The following is a 17,785-nucleotide window of genomic DNA, read 5'->3' as shown; positions in this document are numbered from 1 at the left end:
AGACAAAGAGCACTTTAGGTTTCAGGGTTTTGCAGAAGAGTGAATTAGCACATTAACTGTGAAACTAAACTAACTAAACCCATCAAGGCAACTGTGAAATGTTTGTATTTGATTGCAAAACTCTGTCAATTACAGTTGTTTATACCCATAATTACAGTTAGCAATATATGTATATATTTTCTTTATCATTTATCTTTTGACATTCCCAACAGATTTTAAATTTCTGCACATTTTCATTACCTTTACTTCAACTTCGCATTCTGATATTTTCTAGAGTAGAGTTTTTAGCACGTCTGGTCTACAGTAGTATAAATTAACTGTTATAGCTCTGCTAAAGACAAACAGACTTTGTTGTCCCTGTGTTCTGGATTATTTTTGATTAAACTATCCAGGCAATCATTGGAGGCTTTGTTACCTGGAAAGTATCCAGTTCCTGGTCCAATCCCAGCACCAGGTGGTACATACACACCTGGAACACACAACAGAGAAAGCAAGAGGTCATCCTTGATCACCAACACATGTGACATGAGTTATAGTTGTGGCCAAACACTTCTCAGACATTAATGATTTTTTGTTTTGTTTTTTTTTTTTATTGCGATGCTTGTAACAGCATTTCTACACAATGACCCCATTTATTAGATAAACATTCTCAAACACTTTCATCATCTGTGACCCAGACAGCCAAACTCTGTCCTTGGCATACACATCTGCCCCAGTTCATAGCAGTGATGTGGTGCACAATGAAACGTGAACATAGCAGCTCCAGCCAGAGACTGAGTAACACAAAAAAATGAAAAAACAAAACTTTATAGGCTTGATTAGGAGAAAATTCCAATAGTTTTCATTCTGATGAGGTATTGCAGTTGGAGACATTCTTTCACAAAGTGGCTGAAGCACTGTGGACACCCTTAACCCCGAGCTGCATCCCCTAGCCTCCTTTCTTGCCTGATTTCTGGCTGCAAGCCAGAGTAACTCCTGAGATGGTCGTTCTGGATCCCAGACATGGTGGCCTCATGTGTGGAATGAATATCAACAGAAATAAAAGAAAGGGAGGATGAAAAAATCCTGCAGTTGTTCTGGGAATACTAACAGTTAAATCCAACGGGACCGGTGAGCTAAGGCCAAAATTACAAAGTTTTATTTTTTGAGGGAAAAACCTGGTTTATATCACTAAAAACACAACGCAATGTAGAGACCGGGGCTGCAGGATCCCAATGGTTATGTTTAATGGCTCTTACATGTGTTGGGAGGCCAATTAATTTAAACCACATGTCAAAGGTGTTCATGTGTTTATTAGCGAATACTGTGTGAACACTGCACTTTGAGTTCTGTCCACTGTTGCCATTAGGGGAAGAACATTACAAGGTATTACTGTCTAATCTAGTCAAATGAAAATACATGACACATCACATCCCTTTGAGAAATACCAAAAAGGAAACATCTATCTATAGTTTAAGCATGCCTGCATATTGCTACATTGCACTGAGGATGGCTTTGGTCTTTTCACTAACAAGCTGTGACATAATATATTAATGGGTTTGTGCTGCCATAATATCAGTATTCTTTCTGTGGAACCGCTGAGGTTAAGAAAATGAGCAGTTAGCGACAGTCAATGGAAGAACACACTGAGGTCTAAAATCTAGAAACGTCTTCAGCAGCAGTGTAAATGGGAACAATTATGGTTGAAGCTGGCTCGGACAAAAAAATGACTCCATGAATGAACAAATGGACAAATGACAGGGAGGTTGCCTTCCAACTCATCCTGACTGGGAAGATCTGAGAGCTGGATGATGGTGGAACTGATCAGATTTCTTGGGGTTTGGCCTTGTAATACTGAGGACTGACTGAAGAGAAATCCTTCAGGCTAAACTAAAAATTAGGAATAAATAATAATCTCCGGGGTTCTGCATTTGATTATAAAACAAGTCAATGCGAGTAATGTGCGTGTTTGTGCGTCGCCGTCAGTTTGCCCATGCCATTGGCTTCATGGCAGAGATCTCAGGTGCAGGCACTGCATGATAGAGTGCAGTGATTGTTCTCAATTCTGCTCCTTCATTTCACAATCAAAAGGAGGATTTCCTGTCTCGGCATTGCAAGTGAGGAAAGCGGGAGTGTGTGTCTGCTCCAGTTTTCCTTTTGCTTAGAATCCCATCATGCTACTGTGCAACTTTCACAGAGTGCATTAGGTTCACTGAAACCATTCATCCAAATATGGCACACTGTGACCTCTGCCAAGTGACCTGACCTACCTCAATAAATTTGACGATTTCTTCATGATTGTCCCAATTATCGTCATCAGCATCATACGCTTACGTTCTGCATAACCAAGCCAGGTCATGGGAATGTGCTGGAATGTGTGTGAAGGACAACACTGACTTGCAGAGCACAAGGGATTAGATGAGGCAGAATTTATTTCACAGTTGACTCCAGTCAAGAGTTTGCCCTGAGTGTTTGTGATATGATTAATGTTGGTTTATAGAAACCCTGGGAAAGAAGATTTGAAATGTATTACCATGTAGTGTAGTGCAGTGCAGTATTAGTGATCTGACTTTGCTGAAACAATGGCTCATCTATTGAAAGATAACAAAGTAAGAATGTCAAACACAGCCTTATGTGTACAAACTTAATAAACTTCAAGATGACAAATGGCAAGCCATTATTTAACACTGTACTATTCAGCTTGGGGCAGGTTCATTCCCCTGGACCACAGAAAGAAATGTGAGAGAATTTTACAACTTGTTAAGATGGACAATGTGGAAAAGGAAAGACAAAAGCAACAATAAATTATGGCCTATTACAGCATTCAGATACAATTATAAAAAAATAATTATTATATTGTTGTGGTCTGACCCCAGCGTTACTCAGAGTGCATTTAGAGGGTGATGATGTACGTGGACTCAGAGGAATCCTGAGAGTGATTTGAATTTATCATCAGTCCACTTTGCAGTTGAACATGGTCCAACTGGGGGGCTCACAGTTGACAGGGTGTCAGTAAGCTAGGAATGCAGCTGGGAAGCAACAGGGAAATACGCCAAACAGACATGTCAGGTACAATCTGGGAGTGACACACTGACACTACCTGAAAAGTCTTTATGTCAATCACAGCGTACACCTAGACCAAGTATTGGGCCTATTGTAGAAATTATTTCCCTGTCAAAATGCTCATATGTGTTTCACATGGGTTACTGATAGGTTGGAATTAGTGTCCCTTTTTGCCAACACAAGAGGGGCCCATTTTGGGTTAGGGTTAAAATACTCCACCAAATAACATGAGTCCTGCAATTCGAAATAAGTATAACAGCAATATGTTTTTTTAACAACTCAAAAGTGTGTCAGGGTGGACTTTTCATGAGGGAAAAGCTTATCAGCACTAAGACACTTTCAAATCATTAGCAAATCCCAAATCTAACTAGGCAGCCCCATTGCATTAGAAATGTCACAATCAGAATTCAGTTTCCAGAGGACTCAAATTTATACTTATACAACACAAAGAGAACAATGTGTGAAAAGCTCAAAGGCTTAGATAAAAATCATCTTCATACACAACATATGTGCATGCAAGTGTTTTGTTGTCTCAAATTCCCCTTGTTTTGAATTTTGATAAAATGACGTAGTCCACCAGACCAAGCTAACAGGTGGACAGGACCGTGTCCAGCGCTTTGTATGTTTACTTTTGCATCATGTCATGTTTTGAGTGTAGGCCCAGAAAGTAGGAAGTGACATGTTTATCAACTGTTTAGTTGGCAAGATAATTTATTTCATATTTTGCCTGAGCATCAAAACTGGTGATACAGCACTGAGAAAGGAAATATGAGTATGATTCATGAATCTATACACAAATTACAGTCTATGTGGAAAATTTATACTGGCTTAAAGCACTTCACTTTATGGGGGACGTGGGTTATTGAGCTCACAAATAATGACTGAATAGAAGTGAGGAAATTGTAAGTCAGAACTTGTTTTGTTATTAAATAAAACCAAAGCCAATGACGGGTTTTTCCGTAGTACCTCCCATGTTAATGACAGTTTTTACAATTGCTCTTTGTGACTTGAAAGAGTTTAGCTTTACCTCATTTACAACAAGCTAGTGAGTAATGTGACATTTCCATGACCCTGAGCAATGGCTGCTCAATAATTGGCCATTTACTAACTAATTAAATGCCTAAGAGAAAACAATTTACAGGATCCTTACAGTAGGCATGCAAAACCAACTCATGTGAGCACGTACACTACACTCACACATGCAATCTCATAAAAGTTCATTACAGCATTCCCTGTCCTTTACAAAAGACTTACAGGACCATTACCATTAATGATCACAGTGCTGCACTCCGTGTAGTTTGGGAAGTCCTAAAGAAATGTGTTTACACCACTTCAGCCACTTGACGTTTACACAAATCTGCACCACTATTTCCATCACTTTGAATAAAATAAAAAAATGTCTTGGCAAGCTAACAACTGTTTGCTGTGTTCAGACGGATCCAAAACCACTGTCCCACAAGAGGGGGTTTGGTTCTCTCTTCATGGAAAGCTCTCATACTGCAACCCACAGCAACAGTGCAGTGAAGCAAACACTGTGGTTCCTGGCACCCTTACGTCTCCCGTTATCAGACATGTGACAGCTGGCCTACTATCAGTACCCCTTGCACTGTCTATTTTCCACAGCATGTTGGAGGGTGGAGGAGGAAAGTGGGGAGCATCACAGAACGTAACATTAAATGTGAAAATCCAACTTATTCTTGCACTTCACCTTCCTTTTCTATACTTGCCAGCTTTGTCTCTATGACACTTTTCTGAAGTAGAACATCAGTTCGAGGTGCCATAGATGCCAATATTCCAATGACTAAGAAGACCTGATTTGAATTTTGTCATTGTTTAATTGCCTGCCATTGGGTATCTTGGCCAAAGCCCTCCCACTGGAAGCTGACAGGAATCATTACAGGATTAGGAAAGACATGTCTTTGAAACTAAAAAGAGGGTTTTGTGACAGCTGGGAATTCTGCTGTAGAAGTATTTTAGAGCTGAGTACAATGAAAGAATAAGCCATGGCTGAAGAACCATCAGCCACGTGAAATCACAAAAAGCTAGTGGAACAAACAGTTCACATCATAACTCCATTCCAGGACCTAATTTATGTGGTCATATCAAACAGTAGAACTGGCACAGTTACAGGTGAAATGTCAAAAGAACCATGAAGGGCTACATCTACTATTTATTGTTTATATAATTTCAACAATTTCATTTGCCTTGCATTTCTCATGCCTCTGTATAAAACATCCATCAAATGTGAAGTGTCAGACCAAATAAAATGGACTGTCTCTTTGTTTTTCCTCCAACTTAACCTCTTTCCAAAAAAAAAAAAAAGATAATAAAGATAACATAGATGTACTGCGTGATGAATCATCAATCAGATTTATGAAGATATTGACATTTTTTCTGCTTTACACAGCTGAACAAGGAAAGAATAAAATCTATGATTTATGTGAAAGAGAACAGAACCTTCATGATCTGTCCAGTCCAGTCTGCAGACATTTTACTGAGTGTGTGGGGGAACTGAACATGTTTTCCAGTGCTTGTGCTGCTAAAAACCCAACAAAACAGTTACAGACATGCAGTTTTGTTTGGTTTAGACCAACATATTGATGCAAATGGCCTAGAGGTGCCATGTTTACTCCCACCCTCTCCCACAAAGAAAGTGCACTGAAAGTAATACAACACAACATACACAACATTGACGTAATGTGTTTCATCCAAATTTCATTTTATTACCATCGTTTCAGTTCATCAGTAATAGATTTCATGTATGTATAAAAAAATTCTTATACTAATGTGTTCACGTTGTTTGTAAAGCTAGAAGAGCCTGGACATCAGTCGGCAGCAGTGGGTCAAGATGAAAACATTCCTGACAGGAGCCATTTCAGATTGCTGGCCTAGTGAGACTGCTCCCAGCAACTAACAGTCTGGTGAGGGCTGCTTGCAGAGTGGCTGGAATGAATCATCTGAGTTAATGTGGTTCTTTGTTGAAGACTTGGCACTGGTTGACTGCAGACCAAACATCTCTCTGGGAGATGCTAGGACTGGCATTTATACAGAACCAAAGAGTAAGAGCTAAACAAATTATCAACTGATATGAGTTTCTAGCAATGGTGAGGACTCTCTCTCAGTAATTGTGTACATGCTGTATCTACACATGTAAGGGTGATGTCATTGAGAAACCTGTAGGCCTTTGAGTCATAATAACATTGGATCGCAAATCAGTCATCCATTTATGAAGGAATTGGATTGCATTAAAGAGTCCATCACGATTACAGAGGTAAGACTACCGATAGTAAAAAATGATGTGTATAGTGCTAAGGAGTTGTACCCTAGACATTTGCAGTGCAGTCCTTTTGAATTATGCGTCTATTAAATCAACTCATCCATCCCAAATCTCTAGTCTGATCCCTACAATTCTCTTTAACAGGACTTACAGTAAAAATGGCGATAGGAAAACCTATTGGCCAAAATGTAATTGTTTCTGGCTTTGATGCAGAAAGTGACTTCCAGGCCAGGCAACATGCTTTGATGTAAAACTGCAAACTGTGGATGGAATTCTCCAATCACTTCACACTTTCCCAGGACACATGCCAGAGTAAGACATGAATACATGGAACAGTTCTTTCACAATAGCAAACCCTGGTCAGTCAGTGCCTGTAACCCAAAGGCTCCTTCTCAAATGAGTACTGAATGAGGTCACTTTACTGTAAATTACACCAAAGACCTCAACATCAACAAATTAAAATGCCTTTGTGGGCCCAGCATTAAAGAAGCTAAAGCAATCGAGCAAAAACCTCACTGAAGAAAAACTCATGTATCTTGCTCTGACGGCACTTCAAATGATCTATTTCTTTAATTGCGGTGCAGAGTTGTTGAGCACTGGGATGCCTATGTGTCACATTAATCCAGTATGCTGTGGTTGGCACTCAACCTCGCCAGAAGTGGGATTAGAGCGAGAGAGGTGTCCATAACACACACTCCCAATAAAGCCTGAAGCACCACTTGCTTGGGGAATCAAGACAATCAGTTTGGTTATCTACCAGCAATGCTGGGATAGTGCTGTAATTCATCAGTGGTTCATCAGCCATGGAATGCCATCCAATCTGCACTGATTTCATTTAACTTCACCTACAGCCAGGCGATTGTCACTGATTAATGCATTAAATTCCACTGCAGTCTCAGAGCTGAACCTGGCCAATACCAAATGAGGCAAGCTGGTTTCCAGCAGCATACAACCTCTTTAATGCTTTGGAGACTGTGAAAGAACAGAGCAGCTATTTTTCCTTCTTCATCTCCCACTGGCCTCTGCTCGTCAGAATTGTGCTATTAACTGCGTCCGTCATAAAAGCCAAACTAATGACTTTGGCAAAAGTCCACCAGTAAGGTTGTCTGGAGGAGTACAACATATTTTATGTCAAAGTAAGAAACTGATATATGACACACTTGAATTACTCTGGGCATTTCCAATGTAAAAGTAAATTTAAAAAAAGGCAAGTTTGCACCTCATGAGCTGTTCCTTCTTCCTTTTATTAGGAAAATGTGGTATAAGATTGATTAAATTCCTATGTTAAGAAATGCATTCAAATAATCTCATCAATGGCTAAACCTAGGTTTGATGCAGTTATCAAATGTGGCAATAAAAAACAGAGGCCACTGAGACCAAGCTGCGTCAACACCAATTTATTTTGATAAGAATAACATCCAGCTCGCTGTATCCATGTGACAGATGTTGTTTGTCTGTATAATGTAAAATCTGCCTCCTCCATCATACAAGGGAGAACCAACAAACATCCTACAGTACCTGTACAAGGTCACAGGGTAACATGACAGGGGGCATATTTATTAACAAACTCCTTCCCAGATGTTTCCTCTAGGACTGTAACTCATTTACACTTGTCGATGGAAAACATTCAGACAGGCTTTGCACTCCATCATAATTCAAGAGGTGAATTTCGCAAGTATAAGAGGCGTTTTCTGTGCAGCGGCATTTAATGAGTGGATTGGGTGTTAATGAGGTTCATGTTACTGACAGATAATTTACCCTTGGACCATGTTGAGAATTTGTATTCCAAGTTAGAGTGCACCGACACAGATGGAACTAGTTTGAGCGCCACAGAAAGGTTTGATATAGATGGATTCAACACTCACTTGAGATCAAAGTTGTGCTGCTAAGCCAATGTTGATATTTGTTGGCTCCTTTACCTGCTATATATTTTGCCTGAATGCACCTCAAATCTCAACTGAAATGTGGCTGGCACAAAAAAAATTTAGCTAGAAAGACAAATGTGCTAGGAGACTGAGGGAAGAAGGGCAAATAAATTTTTAGATGATACAATCTATGACCTGACAGAAACAGACTTGGTAGACTTTGTCAATAGGATCATATTAAAGGGGGCGAACAAAGCAGCTGGGAAAATGAGACTTTATATGGACAAAATATTCCTTTTAGGAATCTAACAATCTGAACATACTTCATCTGAAGGGACACTTGGATACTGGAAGATAAGGAACATAAACAGCTGTGACTTTTAAGCAAATAAATACAACTAGCCATTGACATGACTCCAGCATATGCAGGCCCAGATGCTAAACATGTTTTCCAGTTGTGGACTGAATAGCTCAGAGAATCTTAGCCAAAACACAAACCAAGAACTGAATCAAAGCAATGCCGAAAGGGAGAAAAGGGAAACTCACAGGTTGAATGAAAGTGGGAGGAAAGGCATGCTCACAACCTCTCTCTCTAACCCAAACTCATACAGGGAAGATGAAGCTAATATCTGAAATCTGCATGCTGCCGCCTCATTCTGTGCCAAACCGTCCTCCAACAAGAGCAGACCCAGTCAAAGCTGTTAAGGTGAAACCCACATACACTGTCTCTCCACCTGGGAGTCCATCAGGAGTGAATTTACACTATGTGATTTCACTAAGTGGAAAGAGAGACCAGCTGGAACCTTCACTGACATGTTATCGAATAAGGTCTGCAGCCATGTAAACATACACAATGTATGCATACATGTGTCTCTGCTGTATTTTAACTTTGGAAATGCTCAAAGTAATTTTTAATTTTAACAAAAATGGATGGTTGCTCGGTTAAGAATTTAATCTTAGATTGCACACACACACTAATGATATGATGGGCAGCATTATTACCTCTGCCAAGGAGGTCATATTTTTGATTTTGGTAGTTTTTCAGCAGGATTATGGACAAAGTACTTGTCCAATTCTCATGAAACTTGGTGGAAGGGTGTAACATGGGCCAAGGAAGGGGCCATTAAATTTTGGAACAGATCTGAATCATGGGGTAGACACAAATTATTTTTCACTTTAATGAACATGCAAACTGGGGCATTTAGCCTTAGCGGGAAAAAAATGCGGTACATCTTAAAATCCAGTAGATGGTAGTAAAGTTCAATAGTGGAAAATAAATAGCAAATAGAACTACGATGACCCCATATCACTATCCACAATCATGGGTACCAGTTATCCTCTGAGGTAGCCTAAACAAATAGCTGTTCAAACTTCATAAAGACTCAGGAACAGTGGTTTCATGGTACAACCAGTACAACTGTAACAACACCACAACTGTAACAACGCAAATTTGCATATCATACAAGAGTGGTCTATTGGCCATGGTGGAGGTCTGCGCTCTCAGAGTGCCGCTCTAGTTATTAAGTTATGATGGAGAGTTTTGCCATAAGCCATGGTACACAAACATCGAGTCAAGCTCCAGACAGTACTAATCTATATGATGCAAAGAGCAACTTCCTTCCTATTTATTATGGTGTCTTCTTCAATAGTAGTGTGATGGAAGACCACGATTCAGGGATTCTGTAAGTGGAGCCAGGCTAAACAATCTTTAATTTCATGAATGGGAGCTTTACAATGTCAAGGTATTTCAATCACCTAAACAGAGAAACACAGTAATGCAATTGCAGAAATGTTGTTAAATTACACCTCCAAATGACTGAATCAAAGTTTGCACTAAACACTACTATTATTGCACAAATGTCAACTGCAACAGATAAATAATACATAGTCACATGTTATATAAAAGGTTTCAAGTAAAATAAGTGAATGTACTCCCTGATACTTTATACCTAATAGGCATCAGCGAAGCTTTTAATTATTAGATGTTCAGTTTTAGGTCTCTGAGAGACATAGACAAAAAAATTGCACCTGTTCTAAGGCTGTGATTGATGCAGCAAAGATCACGGCTAAGCTCACCTCTAGCACACACTTACCTCCTTGAAGAGAGGGCTGAATCAGTGCTAAGAGGAAGAGTCCACAGAAGAGCAACAGAATGTTTCTGTTAGCCATCTCGCTCCAAAATGCACCACCCCTCTCCCGATCAGCTGGTTTTACTCTCTTCTAACTAATTACCACAAGCCCGATGTCTTAAAGAATGGAGAAAAAGGTGAAAAAAGGGAAAAGATATGGGACTCAACGTAATCAAGAGAGGGCAAAGACTCTAGTTCAATGGATCACTTTGCTTTTTTCCTCCTCTATGTCTGGTGTTGCTGTTTTTATTCTGGTCACTCCTGCCAACAGTACAGACGCTGCTGCCAGCAAAAGTGAGGGAAAGAGACACACACACACACAGAAAGAGAGAGCAAGAGAGAGAGAGAAACCCCCCCCCCTTCCATCCAGAAGGAATTGAACTGTCTGCCAAGCATTTGCATGGATACTGAGCGTACTTATCTATAAGAGTCAAGAGAGAGACTGAGGAAGAGCAAACAACATACCCAGATAATTACCTGTTCTCTATGGCTCTAGTTTTCAGCTGGTTGGCTTTCAACACAAGCAGTAACCTTATTTTCACTGTTTCTCTTAAGCAAGTGATCCAGAACCCTTTCAGGCAGAAGAAAAAGAAGACGGCAACGATCAGCATGTGTCCACAAAATATCAGAACAAGGCTGCATGAATAAGCTGGAAATAGCAGTGCGCTGCGCCTGGCAATCCATGCATGGAAGCCAGTTACAGGGGTTCTAGTAAAGAAATGAGAAAACTGTCGGCATCACACAGAGATGACAGAGAGCAAAGAAGCCGGGAAACATCAGGCTGCTAGACTGTGCAGTCTCTCAGACAACTCATCAAGATAATCGTCATTGTCAGTCTTGTAACAGAGATCAGACACAGAGCAAGGACAAACCTCAACACACTCTCATCTTTAGAGGGCTTTAATGACTGCTGGAACTCTGCATTTGTGAACAGGGGCTGATAGACTTGACCCCTGTCAAAAACCACACACTTTCTTCACAGCCAGCGTGCCTCTAACTTCAGAGTAGAGATCACCAATCCTGCATATGGCTCCCATAATTCTTTAATGGGTTTCCAAAGTTAGATTCAGCATTGTGGTGAGGGATCCTCCTCTTTCCTGCTCATACATGTACACCAGAGTTCACCTGTATCATCAGACCAAAACAGACGATTGGACCTTCATTTTCATGTGGGTAAACATTTTTGGCAGAGCATCATCCCATTCTGACAAAGGCCGTTTCATGCACTGCTACAAAAAGCCTTGCTAATGTATGTTTCAAGGCCCCTCTTTATTTACCAAATATAATATCAACAAATCACTTTAAAACAACTTTGCAAATGCTTGACCGATTAGCTGCTTCACAGCGTTTGTGTCAATAGGTGATTTTCACTGGAGTTCTTCCACTAATGGGACACCTGTTAGTGCAGATTCATCTTGGCTTAACATGTCTAGCCATTATTTTGGAAACACCTCAGCACTGACAAGACTGTCATTGTCCATCTTTTTGCTCAGCCCTGGGACACATTTTTGGGATTTCAAGGAGAAGAGGTTGAGCAGAGGTACTTTTTACTGGCAAGAGCTATAGCCCGAGTCATTACTCTCTCAGACACAAACCTGACAGACTGGGCTATTGCACACATGCTAATGGCTTCTGCTTTCCAAGACACACAGTATCCTTCATAGTAGTGACGTCCACCATTACTGTTCATATTCCCTCATGCTGATTTCCTTTAAGTTCAGTCAGGCCTCCCAACAATATCAGCTGTTTAAGGTTTGTTCAGACTGAATGCAAAACACATTTTCACTTGAATTATGAAACAGTCATACAGCAATGGAAAAACTTGCATTTTTCTTTCAAGAAACAATCTATTCAAGCCAATGCATCAATATGTTTAGTACAGAACAAATATCTTTCTCTTGTAACTTACATTTATACAATTAATTATTCATACAATTTTTTTTTTTTCTTTACATTTATTGTTAACACACTTTAAGAGACTGATGTACAGCATACTACTATTATTATCCAAGTTATTTAAGCTAATCAAATATAAGTCATTTTTAATGGCAGTGGGAAAATCACTTTGTTTCTACCACATACTGAGGCACTGCAAAAAACAATGCCAAGCATAATCTGACTGAACCTAAATCATGGAAAACATAAGGGTCTAACTGACTAGACTATGTGATCAAAATGTCAGGTGGCAGTTTAATTATTATTGTTCCTCTCAAAAAGTTCTTGTACTCAAGTGCACTGAATTATTTCGATTTTAGGCTATTTCATTTTGCTTTGCTTCGCTCAGGGCACACCTGCGATTTGACAGCGTGCACAATGACGCCATTAATAGCCAATGGTATCACATAACTGCTCACAATATTCCTCCACCATTCATACAGGAACTTAGACTTAGACTTAGACTAAACTTTATTAATCCCAATTTGGGAAATTCTTCTGTTGCAGCAGCAGGTTAAACAATACACTTAAACATAGAATGAAAACTAAGAGAGAAGAGTCTTCTTAAATAACACAACTAAGCATATAAACATAGAATAGCAGCAATTTTGAAAATATAACTAAGTATGTAAAATATATAAAATATGACAAAGTATGTAAAGATGATTTCAATGTGTGAAACATCTGTTTTTCTCAGCAAATTTATCAGATACATGACAAACCCACACTGATTAAGTCCAAGAAATCTATTACAGTTAATAACAAAGAAACATCTGAAGTGCTTTCAGCCCCTATGATTATTTACGGTAAATCATTAGTTACAAACATCAGGAGGACACTGACCTAATGCTGTATCCTGCATGGTACTATTCTTTCCATGTTTGATTTAAGACCAAAAGCCCCAGCTGACTAGTCTGTTTGGGAAGCAAAAGTGTATTCTGGATGAGAGTGGTGTTTTTCTCCATTTATTTGCAAGCCTAAATGTCTATTTTAGCTCATGTCTGGTACGTCTCCTTTGGGCTGAGTTGAATGGTGTTTTTGCCAAAAAGGCTGAGATTAAACATAGACTTTGGTGAAGGATGATGAGAGGTCACACAGAACTCACTGTTATTAATTATACTACAAACTGTGGGTTCTTTATAGCAATTATGTTGCTGTGATAGCTCAACAAAGTGTTGCATATTGTCAATTAACCAGTGTACCATTGAAAAACATGTTAAAGCCTTAATTCAATATAATTCATTTAACTGTACACAGCAACAGAGGTTATCTTAAAGTATCTTTTGTTTTTAAATTAAGATTATGGCATTTCATGTATTCCACAGTGACAGTGTTACTGTAGAAGCAGAAGTATCTGGGCTCACAGACAAATTTAGCTGCTATGTAAATGTGCAGTTAATAAATAAAATCTAGGTCATTCTTTCACCAGTCCAAGGTCATTGGCCAATCATAGCCCTTGGTTATGAGCCTGAAAACATGGAAATCAAGAGGATGACTGGCTTCATGTACCTAAATCTCTAGGACAGTTTGGACCTTCTTTGTGTCTTTGTCACATTACACTGCCCAACATGCCAGAACATGCAGGCATCCTTAGTTCTCTCTTGGAGACAACCAAAGATTACAAAAGACCCATGCTTTAATGGCTCTGCATCTGCAGGCACAGTTGGCAAGTACGTTTGGCTTTGGTAGAAGGGAAATTAAGTCTGTGAAGACAACTTTTGAGCTCAACGCCAGAAACCATATCAACTCACTGAGGTAGAAGTATATTAAATTCCAAGGAACTGGAGGCTTTAATTACTAACAGACAAACTACTTCTATGCTCTAAAATGTAATGACTGAGTTTCCCCAATTCAGTAACCAATTTATGATCCGCCTTGCAATTCAAGTCAGTTGCAATATTCCAGTATAATATTAAAATAACCTGGTCCCACAGACAATAGCATTGCACCAAAACCGTATTTAAGAAAACAGACTGATTTGGTGAAGCTGCTGAAAAGACCTAGAGTCTACTGGTCTGCTTTGAAATTTGGGAGGTAACGTAATGGATTTAAATTTCAATTTTCTGACACAAAGCAATGGTCAAAAAAAAAAAAAAAAACCTTCTTTCTATGTCCGTGTGTTCTCCTGTACACATCAGCCATGGTGACACCAGCAAGTACAGCAGGATGTCCTTCAATACTAAGCACAGGAAGAGGTACTTCCTGTAGGTATTAAATACCATGCATGTAAAACTGGTGTGTTTGGAAGAAGTAAACAGAAATAGCTCATCATTATTCAATGTTTAATATACAGAAGTGGGATGGTAATTTTACCAAATATTGACAGGGTATGGAAAAACAGACAGTGACAGGCAAAAGAGATGTATATTTACGTTGATCAGAAGCTGGAATGATGGGGAATTTATTGCTTTGAGTTGCCAACACTTCTGGGTGATATCCATTTTCAACATGTTTACTTGATGCAACTTCATTCAGTTACTGTATATGTAAACTGTATGGATTATGGCCGCAACCCACCTACTCTCCCTTCCCAACCCAGTCATACTGTTGGGTCATGATATCAAACGTGATAAACTCAACATCTTTTCAATGAACAGAAACATATAGCCTTTACTGGCATCAACAATGAACTCATTTTGTTGCCTGAGAAGGTCTCAGGTTAGACTAGTTTGCTAATACATATGGTGTTATTTTCTTGTGTATTTCTTGTAGCATAAGGGCAAATACTGTTTAACACACTACACATGGACTACTATTGGTATAATCAATGAACCTTTGTTCACTGGGTAAGTGTTTACATCTTGCTGTGGGGTGCTGCACTGGATCAGCTCTGAGATCGTTATCATGTAATAATCACAGAGTGAAGTTGGCCAGCTGTGTTCAGTGGCTCTAGCATTATATGCACTGCGGCATGCAAAAGACTCCTGGATCTTCTTTTGATCTGAAGCTGACACTGCACAGATTGGTTGGAGACCAGTCCATGCATATTTGTTTGAAGCTACCAAAGAACATGCAAAAAGTCAACTGCTATTTTCAGACCACAGATGAAGGCATTCTTTTAGCCTATGTCTACTGTTTTTGAGTGAAAACCATCATAGACTGGCAGAAGAAGAGTGCACTGGTGCAGTACAAACATCATTCATTTAATGGCCTGTGGTGTCACCAACACACAGACAAGTAGACTGGCCTACCTCCAAAGTGTGATACACACATCCAGACCACACTCCAGATGTGGTTTCTCTGCAGTTAACATTGCTCTGCATATGAAGCAGGTTCCAGTGAAGATCAGACCCAAGCCCAGGCACCCAGGGAGAACTGATGAGTTCTGGTAAGGGCCAGACCAGGCAGCAGGGTGACTCACATTTGGCATTAAAATCTCCAAGACTCCAACTTTAAGAGAGCTTTGCATGCACTCAAGTAAAACATGCCTAAAAAAGTCCTTTGCATTAAATTCACTACATGGGTTTCAATAGCATACACAGTAAAGCCAGGTTAAGAGTTTGTTACATATACTGTAAAATAAAGCTGATTTGTAATGTATGCTTTGTTATAAAGACTCAGTTTATCTATGTGTATTGGATTGAATACACAAAAGATAGACTGAAACTCAATAATTCATCACACCATCCTTTAAACATGACTACTGTACTAAGAGTCATTTCCATTATCAGTGGTTTCCACCACCTCAGTCAATTACAAAAAAGCAGTTACACATGTTACCACCAAAAGTTCTCACTTTTGCCTCTGTTGTCTATCTAAAACAAAGCAGTGCTAGCAGGGTAAAGCAATGGCACAATTCACAGTGAAAGGTGATGCTTGAATGTTTGTATAATGTTTCATTTTTGGCTTGACAGAGTGTTTCTCAGGCTTTCTGTGGGACTCAGGGGCAGGCCAGTCCAGCTACATGCCACTAAAGAGCGAGAGAGAATGTAGGCAGCAGAATTCAGGGGCAATATAAAATGCAGATGAAACAGCTTTTCTTCATGGTGTCCAGCAACAGACATGCTTAGGATACCGCAACCGTTAAATGAGATTTTAACAACATGCTGTTGTGGTTGTACCTAAGATATGGGAAAACAATTACGGGAGGCCAAAATTATCAGCATTCCCATACATTTCACAACTTAAAAAGCAAACCCTGAGATTATCAAGTCACAACAAAATTGAAATTTCCTGCTTGCACAGATCAAAGTTAGCTATTTACAAAATACATCTAAGTGAAATTCAGTTGCGGCTAGTTTTACCACATTTCTCAGGGCTCAATTAAGTGCAGTGACACTCATTTCCGACAGGCACACTAACACACTTCCTTGACATTGTTATAACTTCCTTATGTCCCCCACAACAGAGCTCTTGGGGCCAGCTCTGTGGCCAACAGAAGGGAGTTCACCAAATGTGATAAGTACTAAGTACTTCAGTTTACTTAGTGTGTGAACATGAATCAATGGTATTTTCATAAAGACCCTTGAAGGAAAGACTGTGACAAGTTGACCTAATCCAAACATAAGCCAGCAAGTTCTCACACCAAATCAAATGGGTCACCCTCAAACGAGACACTTTTTTAAAGTGTGCTTGTTCAAAACAATCAAAAACAACCAAGACATCAACTTCAAGAAATCTACTTTTGTAACCAACTTCAGCTCTCTCTCCATCTCGTTCTACTTCTGTGCCCACTCCTCATCTGAAAGTATGTTGAGTGCTAAGAGAAAGAGTACAAAAAAGCTCAGGTTTTACAAGATGCGCATGCATGTCTGTCTATGCGTCTATGTGTGTGTGTGTGTGTTTTCTGGGGATAGGTCTGACAAAAATTCCCCAGTGACAGCCATTATCACAAACCCAGTATTCAGTGCAGCTAACTCTTATCCTTTCCCTGGTTTGGCTGCAATTCCCAACAACTTCAAAGTCTATTGGACTTGCTGCTATAAATGTATGAATTTATGAACTAGTCACTTGTTTAAGGTACACCTAGCTTGTGCATCACATGAGCTCATGTTCAAGACTTATCAGACCTTCAAACTAAAACGATGAGCTGATAGTCACTAAAAACTGCAGAGAACTGCACACTGTGATCCTCACTGTGGGATAGTCACTTAATCAAATTCCTGGCATTTTAATTATGAACTCACAATACAGTGTCAGTGCATATTTAAGGTATTGCCCTGCACTATAATGTTTTGGAATAAATCATGACAGTTAAAGACACACAGACAATCAAGGCAAAACTAACTCAAACGTAATGGCACTTAATGAGAGACAACAGCATACGGAATCATGGCAGCTGAATTCCAGTATCAACACAGCAAATGATGGCCATCAACCCTGAATAAGATGTGGAGAATAGAAAAACAGTATTTTGAAAAGGGAAAACAATCAACTAAAATAGTGTCTCAATCTATGGTATATGAAATAATGAACGTCATCAATATCAAATGAATCGTCTTTTTTTTTCTGTACTTCACCATGAACTCATGTGATTCTGTAGCATCATGAACATTTGAGGTCTTAACGGTTTTTATGTAATGCCAATAAAGCATTGA

The 17,785-nt window shown here is 39.4% G+C and overlaps 1 protein-coding gene across 7 annotated transcripts in view; it reads right to left on the bottom strand.

Moving 5' to 3' along the window:
* Positions 1 to 10,554, bottom strand: part of elna (elastin a) — a 36,061-nt gene extending 25,507 nt beyond the window's left edge. For all 7 annotated transcript variants that reach the window (XM_076734387.1, XM_076734384.1, XM_076734383.1 and 4 more), the window contains exons 1-2: positions 10,278 to 10,554; positions 416 to 469 (exon numbers count right to left, since the gene is read on the bottom strand). In XM_076734387.1, the coding sequence (XP_076590502.1) occupies positions 416 to 469; positions 10,278 to 10,353 (130 nt within the window). In that variant the 5' untranslated portion in view covers positions 10,354 to 10,554. The remainder of the gene's footprint in view (positions 1 to 415; positions 470 to 10,277) is intronic.
* Positions 10,555 to 17,785: the final 7,231 nt, after the last annotated feature.

The sequence above is a fragment of the Chaetodon auriga genome, chromosome 7, assembly GCF_051107435.1.
Source record: "Chaetodon auriga isolate fChaAug3 chromosome 7, fChaAug3.hap1, whole genome shotgun sequence".
NCBI lineage: Eukaryota > Metazoa > Chordata > Actinopteri > Chaetodontiformes > Chaetodontidae > Chaetodon > Chaetodon auriga.
Note: the sequence above shows the minus strand (reverse complement) of the source record. Positions and strands in the feature narration are given on the sequence as shown.